The sequence below is a fragment of the Hippoglossus hippoglossus genome, chromosome 12 (assembly GCF_009819705.1).
Source record: "Hippoglossus hippoglossus isolate fHipHip1 chromosome 12, fHipHip1.pri, whole genome shotgun sequence".
Classification (NCBI taxonomy): domain Eukaryota; kingdom Metazoa; phylum Chordata; class Actinopteri; order Pleuronectiformes; family Pleuronectidae; genus Hippoglossus; species Hippoglossus hippoglossus.
The window spans coordinates 2264494-2284576 of NC_047162.1; the positions used below are offsets into that span (position 1 = coordinate 2264494).

The window sequence follows — 20083 nt, forward strand, 5'->3', positions numbered from 1 at the left end:
TAATATGTTTCATCACAGTGCAAGTACATTCACATTTAAGGCACATGTTCCTGGTCAGTGCAAATAAAAAAGGCACACAAGTCCATGTGAAATTTCCCTTGATGGACTCCTCACAAACACACAGCACTTTTTCCACAAGACTCTTAAGAAATATCACTGATATTCAGTGTAAAATATAGTCACAAATATCAGGGTTAAAAATCAAAAGATCTCTGCATTTTTAAATCTGAGGCACAAAATTGGATGGTGTCTATTCATGAAAGGGCTTCATGGATAAAATAATGAGCATGATTTCTAAGAGTTGTGAAAAGCAAAGAAACAGTGGTGTGTTTACCATAAGGGAGAAGTCTAACAGTTTTGCACAATTACAAAAACTTGCGTCTGTGCTGCAGTTATGTCGAAAGATTCAGCCACCAGTTAGCGTAGCTTAGCATAAAGACTGGAAACAGAGGGAAATGGCTAGCCTGGCTCTGTCCAATCACCAGCAGCTGTAAAGCTCACAAATGTATTCATGATATGTCACTATAAAAAATGTCAATATGACAAGTTGCTGTCTTATGTTGGGTTTTGTCCCAGCTCAAGTTCCCATACATACTGTGAACCTCTAAAACTGCAAATTGTCACTTTCAAACTTCATTTTTTTATCAAATTGATGTAATAAGTCATAACATGTAAATGAGTAAGTATTACTGGTGCTGGTAGGTGGACTTTGTTAACTTTGGACTGTGCCACGGCGGCTGGTTCCCTTTGTTTCCTCAACCTTTTCTGATAAGCTGAGTCAACCAGCTGATGGAGCTGGCTTTAAATGAAATAGGAGGACGAGTGGTATTCATTTTCTATTCCCACACTCCGCAAGATTAAAAATAAGCATATATCCAAACATTTTGCACGATTCCTTTAAAGAGATGATTGCTTGAGAGAGCTACACTGTACCGGCTGTTTAAACTCAATAAATCTCCACAACAACAAATACTGGCAACATTTTGTGTATCTGCGATTGGTAAAATGTTCACATGGGACTGTGAACTCCAAACACTTTAAAGAGAGAGTGCATTGATAGTGCAGTAAACAGAAACACATGAGCCAACATGGACTGACTGGTAGTAGAGCCATTTCAATAGAATGAATGGGACGAGGAGTTAACACTGTCCAGAAAGAAAATAGTACCATGCGTGAAGGCATTAATACAAATCACAGCTCAGCGGGCATTTGGACTCATCATTGGAAAAAATGATTAAAACATAGGAAAAAATGATTAAGGCAATACACTTGCTCAGTTTGTGGTTGAGGGTTTGAAAAGAAAAATACACAAAGTGTCAAAACAACAAATCTGCTGGCGATGTCTCATCACACAAACCCTCATAAAACAGCTGTGTCATTTGGACAGAAATGAAACAAACAAGATGTTGGGTGTTTATCAGTGAACTGTAGAAGAGGAGACTTTGGACGGAGCTGTTTCCCTCTATTGCCAGACTTTATGCAAAGATAAGCTAACCAGTTGTGGTTATCAAACTTTTCATCTGACTCTCAGCAAAAAGGCAAATAAGTGCATAACTCTTTCTTGAAGTGTTCCCTGTGCAGCAGTGAGCCAGCATGTGCAATTTTTTATACTACCACCTTCCACCAACATGGAACGGCTTCTGTTCCCATTCGTACACCTGATTTTGAACTGGACCATTTCGGCAACAAAAAAAAAAGTGAGTGTGTCATACATTGGCTGGAAATGGAGAGTGAAGGAGGCAAATACAAAAAAGTTGCAGTGGTCTGCCGACAAACACAGTTTCTGTAAAGACAGGACAAGCGCTTATCGTTATCCACCATCTTGCTACTACTGTCTATATTCGTTGTGCATTGTTCAACGCCCTCTGCTAACGACGGAACCTTAAATCACAATGGTTCCACTCAAAACTGGTGGAAACGCAGGCTGGTTCACTGGGTAGCATCCAGTTCCAAGAACCCTGAATGTAAACCGGTTGAAGAACCGGAGCTGATTTGGTGGGAAAGAGGTGTGCGAGTATGATAGTATGATAGTAGTGGGTGTTTGGCAGCTTCTTGAAGTATGTAAACGCTCTGCTGCCTCTCCGTTACTTGATGTTACGGCAGCTGTCCCCCTCACAGGACTGCAGCTTGATGAGCCGCTGGTTCATCTCCTGCAGGATGGTTGGATCCACCTTCTTCACAATGTTCTCCAGCTGGTGGGGGTCTGACGTCAGGTTGTACACCTCTACAAACGACTGGGGACACAAAGGGAAGGCAAACACCAAGTTTCACACCCATTTTTCACAAAGAGAATCACGTGTGTCACGAAGAAATACCAAACAGTCACGCTCTACCTCGCTGTCGGCAAACTCGCAGTACTGTAGGTTGTTATTGCCGTCGAGGGTCCGGACGCAGGCGTAGGTGTTGTTGTAGGCATCTTCACACACACAGTCTGGGAAACATTGCTGGAGAAAATGATACTTTAAATTAGTGTTGCAACCAAGCATTATTGCAATGATGGTTTTGTTATTCTTTTAGTATTGGCATCCACAGGATTAGTGCAGTGCCACTGCTGCGGCCCCCCCCCCACACACTGTGGTCCAGATTGAAATATCTCACTGCACATACAGATACTCCAGGGCCTAGTTTGGGACACGCTGGATCCGTTGTGGGATGTCCCTCTCCGGTGTACTCAACAAGGAAAAAGGGACGGACACTTCCATTACGCAGTGAGGGAGCCTAGACAGAAAACCTCAGTTAATGTTTCGAAAATGAGAGCAGTTCATGAAAACATTTATGTCAATTCAAATAAAAATGGCTGACCATCTGACTGAGGAAAGACTGCCCATCAACATTCACAGAGGACAGGTTGAGGCCAGTTATGTCCATTATGGTTGGAGCCAGGTCAATATTCAGTACTGGAGCCTGAAGGAGTCGCGCAAAAAGAAATATCAAATGCTGAAAATACATCAAACCAAAGATGACAGGCAAAGGAGCAGGCAACAAATGTGTCGGGACCTTCAGCGTCTGGTTCGGTTTGATGCCAGGACCACGGACCAAGAGCGGGATCCTGATGTCAAATTCATACAGCTGCCTCTTATCGATGGGCAGAGAGAACTGACCTGGAACAGTGAAGACAGGCGAGCACAGTGAGACACTGAGGTGCGCTGCTGTTAAAGCATCCGAGGACCAAGTGGAGCGCGCTCAGACCTGTGTGGTAGCCGTTGTCGGAGGTGTAGAAGATGTAGGTGTTGTCCAGTTCCTTCATACTATCAAGTTTATTGACCAGCATCTCCACCATGTCGTCCACAGACAACAGGGTCTGCCACCTGCAGGAGGGATGGTCGTCTGTTCAGTTGTCATTTGAATGTAATTAAAAAGTTTCAAATGTTTTCAGATTCTCTTTCGTGTCCGATCGGAGTCCTTTCACACATTTCCGGACATTTATGTTTCTTGTGATTTAAGTACCTGTTCTTTGTTTTCAGTTGCTGTTTTAATTACCTTGGACTTTACCTATTAAAATATATTGTGCAAATGAATAGTGCATGCCATATAATGAGAAAAGCAAACTTACAACCTGTATTTTAGTGCAGCAAAGGAAAGGAGGATGGGTTTTGGAGGAGTAACCGGACACACAGGTGGACAAGCACACAAACAAACAGACGTACCTTTTCCTGTATGCATCATCCAGATAGGTCAGCGAGCTCTCTGGCATGGGGTGGATAGGTTGACGCAGCAGCCAGTGTTTGTCCTGAAACAGAAAGATAAGAATACAGATCGATTGGCATCACAACTTAAAAAGCAGTGATTAAACTTCCCATTGTTTGACGTTACTCTTGGTCGTACCGTCCCTGGTTTGTCAAAACTCCCGTCTCGAGGAGCTTTAACGTCACCAAACTCCTTCTGGTACTGAGGCGCTGCCGTCCAGGGGGAGTGAGGAGCCGGAGGAGACAACATCAGGAAGAAGGGCTGATGGGGGCTCTTGCCCTCCAGAAATTTAAGGGACCGGTTCAACTGCATTGCAAAATAAACCGAGACAGAAAACTGCAGTGAATGGAAAACTCAGAGAGAACAACAGGATGTCTGTTTGACAGGACCAGGACCGGATTAGAATAAACCCAGTGAGCTACAAGAAGAGGACCAGTGTACTGTGGCACCTGTGAGCCATTACTACCACAGGACACAGCGTGTAATTACAGCTGGTTTGTTGCTAAACAACATGCTATTAAGATACCTCAGTGCTCAATTTACTTTGGCTGCTAAGTCCTTCTAACAAGATGGTTGGTTTTGTTTGGATTTTTCCTTTTGACTATTTTCTCCTTAAAATGTTGGTTTAGTTTCAGTTCTAGATTTTTTTTTTACAATACATAACATCTTTGTTTTTAAAGTGAATCAGAGTAGTTATGTGTGAAAGTGCCACGAGCATTCCTTTTAAGCTACGCAAGCATTATGGTTTTGTGGATGGACTACCATGGAGTTTTGTGCAGACATTCAAGTTTCCCAGAAGAAGAAGAAGAAGAAGAAGAAGAAGAAGAAGAAGAAACGGGATCACCCTGGCTGACTTTTCTGAGATTTTAGGTTTTCATTCAAATATATAGACAAATAATTGGATGGAGTAACATGATTTTTGGTAAATACAAGACATTAATTTTCCCCTTGGGCTGAATCGTAATAACCCAATCACAACCTTCCATTTAGTGCCATCATCAGGTCGAAATTTCACTTTGCCCCACACTTAGTTTTATGACTTTAATATCAGCAGCAACAGTTTGAACCCAGTTGAACTCGTCTTCCTCTACATCCTCAGATAACCTACAAACACACTTCCTGTGATAAGTAACTGGGACGACTAAATAACCTACAGGGACACTGAGAATCAAGCTGTGGGGATCCATACACCTGCATTCATTCAGGTCTACTTTGGCTATGTCTGAAATCACCCACGCATCACTATACAGTCCACTATATAGTGAGTTTGCCATTTTGTCGTGGTGTCCGAAATAAAAGGATTTCGGCATTGACAGGAAAATGAAATGGCACAGAGAAGAGAGGGAAGCAGGAACAGCCCGACCTCTCGCACTAATGTAAATTAGAGCAGAGCATCACAACACAAACTGCGGCAGACAGATTTATTTCTACATATAAACATGATCATTCTACGTGTGTTTTACCTAAAGTATTAAGACTAAAGTGTAAAATAAACATTTGAAATATATTGTGGGATTTCTACCGGCCGACGTTGTTGTCGTCGTCGTCATAATAATCCAACAACAAGGACGTACTCATCGGTGCAGAGTAGAGTCCGAAAGCCTCTGTTTTCTTTTGCAAATGAGCTCACTGCATAGAACAGCCTATCTAGTGAGGAGCGGGTGATTTCAGACACAGCCCTTGTGAGCGCCCCCTACACAACCCATAAACTGTGAGAGCGGTTGTGTTGGAAATACTGTAAACTGTACAAGTTCTGTGTTAGTACTTCTTAAAGATTTGTGCTTGGTTACAGGTTTTTTTGCTGATAAAGGCACTGACATTACTGCAGGTTACCTCCAGCCAGCAGTGCTGGTGACAAGGGGAAGTGGAGTTTTCACAACCTTTGCTCAGAGCAGATGGCTCGTGTCACCTGACGAGGACGACACGCAGCAGTCGCATGACAACCATGAAACCATGACACTAACTGGCTCCATCAAAGCACAAATAAACCGACACACTAAAATCTACCAGCTCCTACAGCTCAACAAGTTCTCCTCTTCAATTTCTCATTCACTGTTTGGCTGCTGATTAACCTTTCACTCTGCTGACTGCCAGACAACTTGATGGACATTTTATATTTAACAACAGCTGATTCAGTCCGTTTGGAGGGGAACAGTCTTTTTCTTCCCATAAAGTCTTACATAAATGTCCCTGTGGACCTAATGTCCCTGTGGAGCTGCCCTAATGCGTGAAATGCTGCTGAACACAGGCTCAATAGAAGTCACTCACCATGAGGTCCGTGAGGTAGTCCTTCTCGTAGCTGTCGCCGTGCTTTTCTTCTTTGCCGTCGACGGACAGTGTGTAGTTGTAGTACTGTGAGTTCCCCACCTGATAATCATATAGCAAAGGTTGGGACAACATAAACACCTGGAAAAATAGCGTGTGTGTGTGTGTGTGTGTGTGTGTTTCCATGTGTGTTTTTGAAACTCACCAATGCATGCCAATGGTTCCATCCAGGAGGAACATGGCTGACGTCTCCTGCGTCTTTCTTACCATACTGGTGGCAGAAGAGACATCTAGTTTAGCATGTCACACACTTCGGTGAGCCCCTACATTTCCTCTTACACCAACAAGAGGTTGTGGCCACATTGTGGCTTGAGATCATGCATGTGGTGATTTGGTGCCATACAAATTCACAATTGATGTACTTATTTACAATTATTACAGCTTGTTATAGATTTCTAGGGAAGAACTCTGTGTCTAAAATAAAAAGGTAAAGTTTACACGTGTTCAAACCTGGTTAAGATATTTGCCAGCGAAGAATGTCTGGTATTTCTGTTTGCTCAGGTAGACGGGGAAGGCCTCGGATTCGGGACCTTTCTGCCACTGAGGACTGGAGCAGTTCCCAGTCAGAGAGTTGTTCCTCACCTCGTGGTTGTGGGGGTACTGACCGGTCAAAATGCTGCTCCTGCTGGGGCAGCACAGCGGCGTGACTGTGTACTTCAGAGGAGAAGGAAGAGAGAACAGCGATAAGAGGAAGATGACAATAGGAGAGCGGAGGGGCTGCAGGGGTGGCGAAAGAAACTTTTTTGGTTCATCCAGTTTCAACATTTTAAAAACACTAGTGCAGTGCCCTGAATGAGTCCTAAACCTGCCACTTTAGAAAGTTCTGTTTTCTTGGCCTGTGTTAATGCTCTGGAGCTACTTCAGAATTATGCCTTGTCATTAGTGAGTCCTCTTCAAACAGTTCGACAATATACTGTCACTTTTCACTGTTTGCTGTCTGCTAGGAAGATTTATAGTCAATGTTTTTCAGAAACTGGAACAGAATTTGCTTTATTCCTGTTGACGTGTGCGGCTTTCGAATGATTTACCGAGCTGCTGCTCTCTTCTCGTGCATTACATGTTGGCTATTTCAGAGGTCGTTAAAATGTTCAGACCCAAGTTTACTACTTTTGAATATAAAAGCTCTGCAATTCAGCTCCATTTAAAGCAACAAAACAAACACGATTTTATTTTGTAGACAAAATTGCTAAAGAGGAAGTGATTCTATAAATAATGTTGCCACGATGGAGATCAGCACCCGTGAATGTCTTTGTCTCCGTTTTTCACATCCACTTTTTATGAGAAACATCCGGCATACTCAGAGAACTGATTATCTGTAAGTGTGTCATTTGGTGCTGATGATGACTTGGCAGAAGAATGCAATCTACGGAGTGCCTCCATTTTTTTGTAATATAAAAAAAACGCATCTTACTCACTGGTGAATACACCATCATAAAAGCAATGTGCAAGCTCACTTGGCTTTGAAAGGGAATGGTGGATGTCACTCGAATTGGTTTACTGCATGTTCTGATTAAGAGACTATGTCTTTGTAATGCATAGTTCTGATTTGAATGTGGACACACCCTTAATCCACTTGTTCCATGCTCTTTATAAAACCAAGCCCCTTATCTTGTAATTTTGACTTAATACCATAAATATAATTTCGAGTTAGTATCATGATCTCCTACATTTTGGCTTGGTATTTCAAAATGTCGACATACGAGCTCATCATTAACTGTAAGTGTTTCCCGGTTTCACCTTGTGACCAGTTATTTTAAGGAAACCATGTGAGAGCTTTAGAGGAGAAATGTCACAGACGGATCAGAAATGTGACAAGTTTACCCAACTGAACCAGACTAGCCTGGACTAGATTTGTTTTAGGAGGCGCACGCCAACATGTTGGGAAATCACAGGGTCAATTCTTAGCAATGCATTTTATTCAATATATTGAGTATATCTTTTTAATGTAAACTCTTGACCTGAAAGGTGACTAATATTTATCGTTGGCAGACAAAGGTAGAAGAGCAAAGTAAGAGCTATACGAGTATTTCCCTGTAGAATGTAGCTGAGAAAATGGAAGTGAAAGACGGGACTTGGGTAAATGGACTCACAGCATTCACAAAGGTTGCTCCTGCTTCTCCTATTAAGGTTCTTGTTTTCTTCATCGGGGTCTGCAGAACAGAAACAAGAAGAGATGGACAAACAAAGTGAAACATCTCACAGCGTGACACAACGTTAAAGGTGGCGTCAGGCTTTCCCTTCGTGGGAACAAAACCAACTCCTTGATACAGTTTGTGAATGAATGGCTCTTAAACTCAAACATACTGTGGGTACTCTACTCATGATGGCACTTAAACACTCTCAATCAATTCTTTGCCTAATAAGAGTTATTGTAAATAAATCCCTCGCTAAGTTTATTATCACTGTGTCAATCTCTGCGTTAGGTATGGCATCAATAAGCCAGGCTAGGCACGGCAGATGGAACTGCCATACATTTCCTTTCAGTCATTTGACAGCAAAAAGGACAAATATTTGCTGCACTTCTTTATATTTTTTGACAGATGACTGATTGTGTTTGCATGACTGGCAGGACAAAACAAGCTATTTGAAAACATCTGAAAAGTTGTAATGGGAATTTTCTACTATTTTCTGACATCCCCTTTTAGAAAACACAACATATAACGGGATTAATAGAGACAACAATCATCAAAATATCCTTTAAAATAAGAGAAAAATACTGAAAACGCTAGTTGAAGTGTCTCAGGACACAAGACGACACATTGACACAATTAGTGGTCCGTTTGCAGCTTATACTAAATACTTTGTAATAAGAACTATTTTTATAATGTACAGTTCCCTCTATACATTGAGTAGAAGATCTTAATACTTCTTGCATCATTTGCTGACAACACAAACAATATAAGATAAGGATGTTCACGCTGCCTTTTGGATTCCCATGTATTTCCTTTTTACTGTTTACTTTTACTTGCCACCTTTATTTTTGTTTTCATCCCTGTTCTTGATTTCCATTTCATTAAACTATTGGAATGTCTTTGTGAATGAATCATGCTGCGTAGGTTCTTGCATTGAGGGCACTGGTTTGGCTCAGCCCAACTTCCAGCTGCTGTTTGTGGGTATTGAGGTGAAGGGTGACTCTTAACTTGTAGGTCACTTCCAACAAACCCACTCTAAAACCTGACAGGAAGCGTCGGCAGGAGTTCGAGGTGCGATCACAATAATCCCACACGTGTCATTAGCATGAAAACCGCTGATGTGTGATCCGACTCAACTCACCATCCCCCCCAGCAGAACATCCTGGTCGTCGGCGAGGATGAGCACGACGTTGCTCGGTTTGGCACTTTCCGCGCACCTGACGCAGCAGGTGAGCAGCGCCGGCAGCAGCCAGAGGAGTGTGGCGGCCCCGGGGAGACCTGTCCCCCGCCGGCGGGGCGTCGTCGCTCCGGCTCCGGCTCCGCTCCTCACGCCCATGACCAGGAGAGCAGCACCGCCACAACGCCGGGTCCGGTCGGGCTCCATGGACACACAACTACCGGGGTGTGTGTGCGCGGCGAGGCTTTTGCTTCCTGCTGCAGGGGGGAGGGTCTGCGTGTGGGTGTGGGTGTGCGTGTGCGTGTGTTCAAGCTGGACAGACAGCTTCACAGTTTGAGGAAGTGGAGTCAAGTGTATTTGATCATATGATCAGTGGGAGGAGAGAGGACAGAGGACACGGTGTACAACCATAGACTGTAAATAAAGTGTACAGCACGGACATTATCCAACTTAACTGACAAATACTTCACATCAAATGTAAGACAAATACATATTAAAATACTTTAAGTTTCAAACCTTATCATTTCATTATTTTAACTCTTATTTTCCTGAATTAAAATGGTGAGATAGCAAGTGAAAATATACACAGTAACCTAATAGATGAAATTATAATTTAAGAATACCTGGCCAAAGTTAGGAGCTACTAAGACACAATTACAAGGTATGAAGTCAAAATCAGAAAAAAGAAGACGACATTTTTTTTAATTATTAAATCGAAACTATGAGACAGTAACTCACAGGCTGGAACTAAGTCCAAATTCTTAGAATTCAGACTCAGTTTCATTAGCCAAGTTTGTTTGTGCGTTTAAGGAATTAGAGTCTGGTTTCCATGATCACAGGACAATGTTCAAGAAGATGCTGATAAAACAAAGAAAACAAAGCTGAAAAATAACGTGTTATGTACAATCATGTGTTGAATGGATCACACATGTGTGGGGCATGAATTCTACCTTCTATAATAATGTAAAGTAAAGTATAGTAATACTTTGTAAATGCAGAACAAGATGCTGTGTAACATTGTAGCCAGAGTGACAAACTGAGAAGACCGGATGCGACAGACCCTGAGCAACAGTGAAGTAACTATGACAGAAGTCTCTTTTAGTGCTCACTGACATATCGTCTTTACACACATTTGAACCTGAAGAGTTTGTGTATCTATTGACTCTATATTTTCCACACAAATTCAAAATTGAGAACTTCCTTTTGAATTTAAGTCTTGACCTGATATGTACGCATTTCAGCTTTCATCAATCTAGGTGAAACATGTTGCAGGAATTACTTTGTTTCATTTTGTAAGTGAGCGCGAGTGAGGCATCTTGCCACAACTAAATACCAAACAACCCCATCAAAGTAAAGATTCTAGACCTTCGGACGTGTGTTCCAAATTTGGTGAGTTTTCAAGCATTCTACACTGTTTACAAACAGCTACTTACCACCGCATTGGGTTTGACCTCACAATATTCACAAGCGTTATGAAGGTCTCAATGCTTTTATGACCAAATTTGAAGTGGATATGATCAACCTGCTCTGGGAATGATGTCAAAGTGTCAAAGCACAAATGTTCTGTTGCCACAAGGTGGTGCTGTGACTGAGACTGCATATGTAGACGTGTTCAGTCCAAGACTCTTACCAGACATGAAGTTTGGTGCAGATTTAACCATTTACAGGTCAGTTATAAAGTCTCAACAAGAATCACCAAAATTCAGCATCATATTCAGTATAACTGCACCAAAATCGGCACAATAAATTCAAAATGGTGGACTTCCTGTTGGGTTGTAGCTCCAAGAGGCTTCAAGTGTCATCCAGCGAGACATGCAAAAAAATGAAGCAGGGAGCTTTCATTTTTAAAACTGTTCGGTTATTTATTTCTCAAAGTTGTAAACAAGGAAAGACATGGTTCAAAGTAATACAGTGTGGGAGGATATTATTAAATGGAAAATATAGAAATTAGTTCATTGACATGACTTGTTGTAAATTATATGTATATTTTTTATTGGCAGAAATTGTCTTCCATACCGGGCACTCTGGGCTCACAGTGCACAGTTTCCAGCCGGAGTTATTTTGGTGATGTACTGTTGGTGTCGGCCGTGCAGCGAAGGTCCTCCCCTAACCTGCTTTTAGTTGGCTTAGCCTGATATCGCTTCCCTAATTTTGACCAGTCACAACTCTCCATGCCCAAACCTGCCCAATCAGAGGCAAGCTGCGGTGGAGGCTGCCGGTTTCACGCCTGCACAGAAGTTCACTGCTTCTCCTCCCTCTTACAAGCTGTTTCAGAAAATATGGTGAGTAACCACATTTCCTATGTCTATCTATTCATGTTATTGTTAATTTTTATATTTCATAATAACAGGCGTCATAAAAGACCACGTATGAGGCGTTGAAAGGGGCTAAAGAGCCCAAATCAATTCAAATACCTACTTTCTGACACAGGACGTGGACTTGACAGGTTTGTTGGCATCAGTGTCAGCGTGTGATCTGATGGTTTACCGTCGTATTTAACTGCAGAGTGAACCATGGTGCCATTGAAGCGAAGAAGAGTCACTGGGAACATTGGGGCTGACAGCAGTGGAGATCATCCACCAACCCAGTTCCCCCAGGTCGTTCTGTTCCTGTTGGAGAGAAAAATGGGAGCCAGTCGCAGAGCTTTCCTGTCCCAGCTGGGTCGAAAGAAAGGATTTCGAGTGGAGGAATCGTTCAGGTAACAAGTGCAGGGAAATAGAAACTTTTAAATCTGCTACAGAGGCTTATATGGAAAACATCATATCATAGAATCTTTCCAAGTTAAACCTTAAATGTCAACATGTTCACTAATATATCTGTAGCTTGTCATGTCCAACACACATGGAAGCTGAACTTTATAAAGAAGCAGAGTATAAAATTCATTTAATTCACAAGGTACAGGACCAGACATTATTCATTCTAACAAAGCTATTATTCATTAAATGGTGCATTAAATGAAGCTACCTGTACTGTCTGTAGAAACCTGGAAAAAGTTGAAATGGCCCTGAACACATAAGAGCTTCAGTATATCCTCCAATCCCCACACTATTACACTGAAGGCTGAAAGCCCTGGACACAGATTAGCTCCCATTTTGGACGAAAACTTATTCTTTAAAGCTTTTTACAGAGTCCAACCCTCATTGTTGGACACATAATTCCAGCTCTGGTTCAGAGTGGATTTGAGCAAAAAATAAGTCTCATGTTCCCTGTAAAAACATTTTCACATCTTTGAGCCCGATAGCTTTAAGGTTTGACCTTTTATATCTGCTTCGGGAGCAGGTCGTCCTCCATCATGTTTCTACAGTAGGCCAGGAAAGACAAGCCAAACACTGGCTCTGTAGAGGGCCTCTCACTTTTATTTATGCTACTTAAATGTTCTCCTACATGTCTGGACAGAGAAGATGAAGGGAGGGGTATGCAGTTCGTTGTAATATGCAACTTCACCACTAGATGCCACTAAATCCTACACACTGGTCCTTAAACTTCAAATCAGAATTTCCTGCATTCTATTCTCAAATTCATCTTTTCAGCTTTATTGTGTATGTCTGTTATGTTTTAGCCTGTGCATTACATTAGGTGTTGTGTTGAACATTGTTTCTTCACAGTCAAAGCATCACACATGTCGTTTCTGAAAACAACTCTGGTGATGAGGTCCGGACGTGGCTGGACTCACAGCACACGGCTCAGGGCCGAGCTCCACTTCACCTCCTGGACATCAGCTGGTTCACAGAGAGCATGCACGCAGGCCGTCCGGTTCCAATCCTGGACAGACATAAACTACAGGTACATTTTACTGTACAACAAGAATCACTGCTGCTTTTCTGAGCCTTGTATTTATTACATCCCTCGGTGTAGGAAATCTAGGCCCATGTGTCAAACCTCTAAGAATAACACTTAATAGTCAAGTTATTTAATCTTTTTTTAATCTCTGCCAAGGTTTGTATGCATGTTGGTTTGTATATTTGCTCGTTTGTTAGCAAGATTATGCAAAACCTAAGGATAGATTACTACAAAACTTGGTGGAAGTGTGAAGAATAGCTAAGGGAAGAACCCGTTATATTTACTAGAATTTCTTTTTCACTTTCACAATCTTTTAACATCTAAACTGGTTTCCCAGGGAATAATTCATGGATCTTGAGTGTGTGTAATTTGGTGCAGCTTGATTTAAATGTTGGGCCTTGGCAGCAGTATGTGAGTGACATTCTAGTTTGCTTCTGTATTACATGTTTAGAATAGTACCTGACAGTATAGTATGTACACTGGTGTCCTGTATGAAGTTAACTACTTATATACTAATTTCTCTTCTTTTTATTATTGCTCTTTCCATATTTATAAATGAACTTGATAACTTTGTGATTTTAAGTTGACCCAAACACCATTTTTGTGGCTTTGAAGTTTCGGTGGGACTCACCCTCTGATATTCAGCCAGTCAAGAAACTGGCAGCCCATAAAGTTATCTGCCCAACTGCATCTTGCTAGCGTAGATTTAACTTGCAAACCGGTCACATGGTCATGTGTCACTGTCTCATTGTTGCAATGTGACTGCATCACAGAAAACAATCACTACGTTAAATCCCTTTGTCTGAGAATAAGTAATAATAATTGATGTCGATGCATAGTGAATAATGTAGGATTACTATTTCTTATTTGATGGGCTATCTCTAGTAATTCATATAATACTACTACTACTACTACTACAATTACTAATAAACAAAATAATCAAAATTATTGTTATTATTACTATGGTTGTTGTTATAAATGTTCACGGTCCCTGAGAATAAACCAGCAACATCAAATGTTTTTTGCACTTTTGATAAATGCAAAAAAACGAAAGAACAAAAAAAAAAGTGTATGTGAATTATAGATAGTGTTTGAACTAATATATTACAAGCAGTTGATCTGTCACAACTCTAACTATTCCCCTGTAGCTGCCTGCTGAATGCAGAACTGTACGACTCTTTAATCCCTGTGTATTTTTCAGCAGCAGCAGGTTGATGAAGCAGAGGTTGTGGTGTTCTCAGTGCCCAGCTACGCCTGTCAGAGAAGAACCACTCCGGACGACAATAACAGCCTCCTCACCGTATGTCAACAAACACACATCTCATTTATTACACCTTTAGCCTACCCTGACAGAAAATAAATCACACAGTATAAATGTATTCTCGCTCTCAGGATGCTTTGTCCCTCCTGGCTGAAAACGCTGAGCTCAGTGACCAGGAGGGGCGAGGTGTCGCGTTTCGCCGGGCTGCCGCCGTGTTGAAGGCTCTCCCTAAACCGGTGACGTGCATGACGCAGCTCAGAGGGCTGCCCTGTCTCGGAGAACATTCACTGAGAGTCATCAAAGTGGGTGAAATCTACTTTTGGCTGTTTTATAAAATTTAAAGATGATCTAAGGTATTTCCCTTCTCATTCTCCGTTCTTATAGGACATTTTGCATAATGGCTTATCTAGTGAGGTGGAATCTATGAAGCAAAGTGAGCAGTATAAAGCTCGAAAGGTTTGTGGACTTTTTTGCTCATAAAGTTTTTGGCAGCAATGTATATATTTCATGATCTATCACAGTGGTTTCCAGCCTCTAAGGGACCCCGAGAAGAAAAGACAAAAAGTCCTATCTCCTGAAACGTTGTTTTTCCATACATTTTCAATACATTGTTGCTTTTGTCTTTTGGAATATTGCCCACAAATCCTTTGAATAAAAAAACTGACAATATTTTCTTTTCTTGACACTCCACACATCTTTTTTAGGACAAGATTTATCACATTAAATAGAAACAAAAAAAGAAGGAAACAAAACTTATTAGGATGTGCATTTTCCCACCAGTTCCTCTTCTTGCCATTAGATATGTATCAATTTTCAAATAAGAGGATGCTGCCACCCCTCATTTCCTCATAACCATGTTTTACTTGCTAATAACAGTTTTCATCTCTCCTAGCATATAAATCAGGTGAATATAGTGATCTGCCGTGTGTCCTTTTTGTCCATCCATCTGTCTGTTTCATTCCTTTTCATCAAACTTCACAGTTCTATTAATGAGGAAGTGAAGTGGAGCCTTAGGATATTTGGGGTTTCATGAGGGAAATATCACCAAATCATCTGTTATTTAAGTTTCGTGGGTGCAGGGAGGATATGTGATCTCCCGAGGACCAAAATATCACATTCTCCTCCATACAACTAGTAGGGACCTTGTATTTCCAGGAAATGTTTGAGTGATCAGCATCAAATGATCCACACTTCATTATAAGGGTCCACAAGCCAAAATGTCTGGGGACCACTAACATACAGTATAAAACAGTAAAGTACCAAATTAAATGTACTTAGTCACTTCATCACAGAGTTGCATGCCAGTATACTTAAGTTGTGTAATTTAATGTGGTCCTTAGTACACCAAAGATGACATAATAATAATAACAATAACATGATGATATATAAAGTAAATAAACTATAAACTAAATAAATTTAAGCTAAAACTGTAAATATAGAAAGTTAAATGTATCTTCTTGGTAATCTACATTAAGATACATGTGTAGGCTCACATAATATTATTAAATGTTAAATGTTTTCTCTCATTTCAATCGTTTGTGTATTTTCTCCATTGTGCGAAGCTATTTGGAGACTGCGTCTGCCTTAAACCGATTTCTGAGGTTAACGCTAAAACTGTGTTTCAGGTTTTAACAGGGGTTTTTGGTGTTGGACCAAAAACAGCAGACCGATGGATCAGAGATGGGATACACACTCTTCACCAGTTACGGGATTCAGGACACTCACTCAATCGAGCCCAACAAGCAGGTGTGTGTCTTGGCACTTGTGTGTACATTTGTGCTTTATTTAGTCTAGATTCTGTCTGAATGAACCCCTTGTTTTCTGTCAGGTGTGGAGCACTATGAAGACCTCAATCAGCTGGTCTCTAAGGCGGAGGCTGACGCTGTTGAAGAGATCGTGGCAAAAGCCGTCGTTTCTGTGTTACCAGGAGCACAGATTGCTCTGACGGGAGGATTCAGGAGGTAAAAGAGCAAACACTAGCAGGCAGTGTGAGAGAGGACATCTTCATAAAAAGACCGAAGACAGGGCCTTCATACCATGCTGCTACGCATATGTGCTTATCAGGAAGTCAAACTGTACAGAATAACAGAAGGCCCAGGTATAAAGAAACTGCACACTAACTCAAAACCACCAGAGTAAGCTGCTTTCAGACGTGCACTGAACTTCGTACACTGTCCGGAGGGGCTGTGTGTCAAATGTCCAAGTGAGAGCCTAGAGACTTTCTATAGTGTTTACACAGTATAGTAAAAACACAGTAGCAGATCCTCCACAGGATTCACCTTGAGTGAGTGGTTGGTGAAGCTTTTGGTGATAAGGGCCGATGCCAGTGTCGATGTGCTGTAAACAGAAACAAGTGATCTCCACCGCAGAATGAATATGTTACGTCCTGCATTCTGCCTGCTGCAGCACCCCTCACTTGAACCCCGGAGATAATCTGTGCTGTTGTTCATGTGACACGAGACATTCCCAAGAGGTCTTGTTCGAAAATGGCTTTATTTAACTTTCAATGCCAGTCAGATTTTGATCAGGTCAGTGTCTTTTTGACCTGGTGAAGATCTGATGAGGTCTGAATCATTGTCCACTAACTAAACTAATCCATCATTTTTTGGTCTGTGGTAAGTGTGCAGGCTTTACTCTTTCAATCAATGCAGATTAACAGTAAACATTGACCTAGGTGTCAGCTGTGTATAACTAGTGGCACCTGCACAGGGTCTATCAAAAAAAAAAACAGCCAATGTTATCTAATGTAAATAAAACACAAGATATCATCCTCTAGAAGATTCAGATAAAGGTAAATGCGACACATTGATTTGCATAGAGTTGTGAGATGGTAGGTTTGCCTGGTTCCAGCAGTAAACTCCTATTCATTTTCCCATAGACTATATGTGTTTCCATGCACTTGTTTTCATGCATATTTTCAATGTGTGTGCGGAAACGTTGGGAAATTGAGGGGGAAAAAACTCTAATTCTCTCAAAATATCAGTAAAAAGTTTTTAAGCTTGACTGAGGTGAGAAGTTGGTTTATCACTAAAAGGAAAATGTGAAGGAGAAAGACACAGATCTAAAAAATAGTGGGTGGAAGCTCAACATTTTTGTGTCAAAATGATTTACTATCTTCTACTTATAATAAATGCACATTTTGATAATAGGATAAAAATGTCTTCAACTGGTAACTTGACTGTTCTAAAGCTGAAATTAAAACTGGTGGCCTTTACATTAACCTACAGCATTGTTACACTCTCCAGAAGAGTCCAGAGTCTCTACTGCAGCAGGCTAACGTTTCCACTGACTCTTTTTTTTTTAGAGGAAAGCTGACGGGTCATGATGTTGACTTCCTCATAACCCACCCAGAGGAAGGCAGCGAGGAGGGACTGATGTCTAAAGTGGTGTCCTGGCTGGAGTCACAGGTAAAGTCCCTCAGCCTCTTGCCTTCATACGTCCAGGGTTAGGCCTCTCTGTCTTTTTTCTACCTGAGTACTTGTCTGTCTCTCCAGGGTTTCCTGCTCTACCAGAAAACAACAAGAAACTCTTACCTGGAGTCAAAGGACGGCCCTGCTCGAATTGCCTCCAACATGGACCGCTTTGAGAGGTGTTTCTCCATCTTCAAACTGGCCAAGGAGGAGAAACAGGAAACAAAACAGCCAGAGACACAGGGAGAAACTGGATTACAGAATACAGTAGAGGGCCCTTGCAGTGTTGGAGGCCACACGCAGATACAAGGTGATGACTTGAGTCTGCAGACGGATCATACTTCACAGAGTCAGGTTCACGCTGGCGAACAGAGATCCTGTGAAGATGGAGGACTTGTGGAGATAAAACCTGCAGGACACAGGCCGTGGAGAGCTGTGAGAGTGGACCTGGTGGTTTCTCCTTTCAGCCAGTTTACTTTTGCTCTGCTGGGCTGGACGGGATCCAAGGTGACCGTTTAATAGCTTCAGACGTTTCTAACTGTACGACTGCTGCCTTTCTCTTTCTAAATGTTTAAACTGACCTGCAGTTGTTTGAGAGAGAGCTGCGACGTTGGGCTGGACAGGAAAAGGCCATGTCTCTAAACAGCCATGCTCTATATGACAACACACAGGTATATATACGTTTTCCCACTCCTACTTTTGAGCTGATCTGTTGTACTACTTTTAAATCAAGTCAAATTTGCAAATACAAGCTATGTGAAGTCAATAAATCAGGCTGGTGTTTTGCCTTCATTATTTTCCTGTCTGTTCTCCCTCTTTCTCACAGAAGAGGTATCTTAGAGCCACATCAGAGGAAGAGATATTTGCTCATCTCGGCCTGGAGTTCATTCCTCCATCAGAGAGAAACGCCTGAGGGGACCTGAGGAGAATCTGCAGCAAGAGGGCCAAGGAAAGGTTAACGTAGCCTTCGGATGGGGTGGAAGAGCAGGGGGGGTGAGTTTATCAGATGCCAGAACACTGTACCCGATCTTGATGGTGGATCATGATCTTGCTGGCAGCTGACCATAGACTATGATTGCAGCAGGACTGCTTGATACATAGTATTTCTCCTCAGACACTTGACCATTAATGACATTAATCCACCAATTCATTGACCTTCAGTTATGCTTCAAAATGTTTACCCTTATCAATGCTGCTAAAACCTTTATCTTGATGATGTTCTCCTTTACACTTGACATCTATTGCACTTCTGTCCGTCCTGGGAGAGGGATCCCTCACATGTGGCTCTCTCTGAGGTTTCTACCTTCTTTTTACCCTGTTAAAAGGGTTTTTAGTAGTTTTTCCTTACTCTTGTTGAGGGTTAAGGGCAGAGGATGTCACACCTTGTTAAAGCCCTATGAGACAAATTGTGATTTGTGAATATGGGCTATACAAATAAAATTTGATTGATTGATTGTACGTTTGTTGTACTATGAGGCGGAAATTTACAGCAGTTATTGTGTCTCGTTGCCGTTTTCACTCCTCTCAGAGACCCTGTTCAGACCTGGTGTTAACATCCATCCTGAGGGATCGGATCACAAGTGGTCAGCGCTAAGTATAGGTGGGAATGCACCTAAATGCATCCTGAGATCTGATCACAAAAATCACATTCGGGATGCATGTGATCACATTCTTTGTGAAAGCAGATGTGTCCTGGGCCACACGCGAAGGACCGGCTCCTATTCGGCCGACGTCCTCTGACCTGCTTGGTATATTTTTACGCTTCTCATTGTCCATACATTGATTTGTCTGTGGCCTGCATCACAATATCAACACTGACAACCACTTATAATTGATATTTCTCTTAAAATAGTAAAGAATTATACTACTGAGTTTCATTCAGCCCCTCCTTGCACTGAAACACACAGACACACACACACACAGTGACATCGGACACATCTATAAACTCAGACTGGGTAATAACAACATATTTTGGTCTTCGTGAACACAAATGACGGATGTGTTTGTTTACATTTAGAGCTTGGAAGTGAGCTCTGATCACGAGTGTTCACAGGAGACTCATCCAGGATACAGTTTGATACCAGGTGTGATCACATGTACTTAACGCTGACCATTTGGGATTGGATCTCTGAGGGCGGATGTTCATACCTGGTTTGAACAGGGCCAGGGAGCTGTGTCTCTTACTCAGCTCATCCCATTTGATGTAAATGAGGTGAACAAAGCAATACAAAAACACCTACTAGTAAAATTGTACGACACACTGCATCCCACAAAATGGTCATACAGTGGAATCAACGCCTGTAAACGAAAA

The 20083-nt window shown here is 41.7% G+C and overlaps 2 protein-coding genes across 6 annotated transcripts; one reads left to right on the plus strand and one right to left on the minus strand.

Moving 5' to 3' along the window:
* Positions 1 to 1331: 1331 nt before the first annotated feature.
* gnsb (glucosamine (N-acetyl)-6-sulfatase (Sanfilippo disease IIID), b) lies at positions 1332 to 9772 on the minus strand. Of its 2 annotated transcripts, XM_034602810.1 has the most exons (13): positions 9286 to 9755; positions 8103 to 8162; positions 6463 to 6666; positions 6158 to 6223; positions 5956 to 6054; positions 3826 to 3993; positions 3648 to 3730; positions 3190 to 3308; positions 2998 to 3101; positions 2803 to 2904; positions 2608 to 2718; positions 2334 to 2444; positions 1332 to 2234 (listed from the first exon to the last, which is right to left on the minus strand). In XM_034602810.1, exons 1-13 carry the CDS (start codon positions 9526 to 9528, stop codon positions 2085 to 2087), a joined length of 1620 nt encoding a protein of 539 aa, XP_034458701.1. In that variant the 5' UTR covers positions 9529 to 9755; the 3' UTR covers positions 1332 to 2084. The 2 variants fall into 2 exon arrangements, with proteins under 2 accessions (XP_034458701.1, XP_034458703.1); XM_034602812.1 differs by lacking the exons at positions 1332 to 2234; positions 2334 to 2444 and adding an exon at positions 2471 to 2538 and having other exon boundaries at positions 2577 to 2718; positions 9286 to 9772.
* Positions 9773 to 11529: 1757 nt separating this feature from the next.
* polm (polymerase (DNA directed), mu) lies at positions 11530 to 18728 on the plus strand. 4 transcript variants are annotated; one of them, XM_034602798.1, is made up of 12 exons: positions 11530 to 11603; positions 11827 to 12019; positions 12927 to 13104; positions 14303 to 14401; positions 14494 to 14664; positions 14747 to 14818; positions 15988 to 16108; positions 16191 to 16323; positions 17667 to 17769; positions 17857 to 18279; positions 18360 to 18443; positions 18599 to 18728. In XM_034602798.1, the coding sequence occupies exons 2-12, from the start codon at positions 11835 to 11837 to the stop codon at positions 18683 to 18685; spliced, it is 1656 nt and encodes a 551-aa protein (XP_034458689.1). In that variant the 5' UTR covers positions 11530 to 11603; positions 11827 to 11834; the 3' UTR covers positions 18686 to 18728. The 4 variants fall into 4 exon arrangements, with proteins under 4 accessions (XP_034458689.1, XP_034458690.1, XP_034458688.1 ...); XM_034602799.1 differs by having other exon boundaries at positions 11549 to 11607; XM_034602797.1 differs by having other exon boundaries at positions 11551 to 11607; positions 11752 to 12019.
* Positions 18729 to 20083: the final 1355 nt, after the last annotated feature.

Coding starts and splice junctions, on each gene's coding strand:
- polm (XM_034602798.1), top strand. CDS start 11,835: ATGGTGCCATTGAAGCGAAGAAGAGTCACTGGGAACATTGGGGCTGAC. Junction 14,402..14,493: donor ACAATAACAGCCTCCTCACC/GTATGTCAACAA, acceptor TCTCGCTCTCAG/GATGCTTTGTCCCTCCTGGC. Junction 14,819..15,987: donor AGCAGTATAAAGCTCGAAAG/GTTTGTGGACTT, acceptor ACTGTGTTTCAG/GTTTTAACAGGGGTTTTTGG.
- gnsb (XM_034602810.1), bottom strand. CDS start 9,528: ATGGAGCCCGACCGGACCCGGCGTTGTGGCGGTGCTGCTCTCCTGGTC. Junction 6,667..8,102: donor GAGCAACCTTTGTGAATGCT/GTGAGTCCATTT, acceptor TCTCCTCTGAAG/TACACAGTCACGCCGCTGTG. Junction 2,445..2,607: donor AACTAGGCCCTGGAGTATCT/GTATGTGCAGTG, acceptor CATTTTCTCCAG/CAATGTTTCCCAGACTGTGT.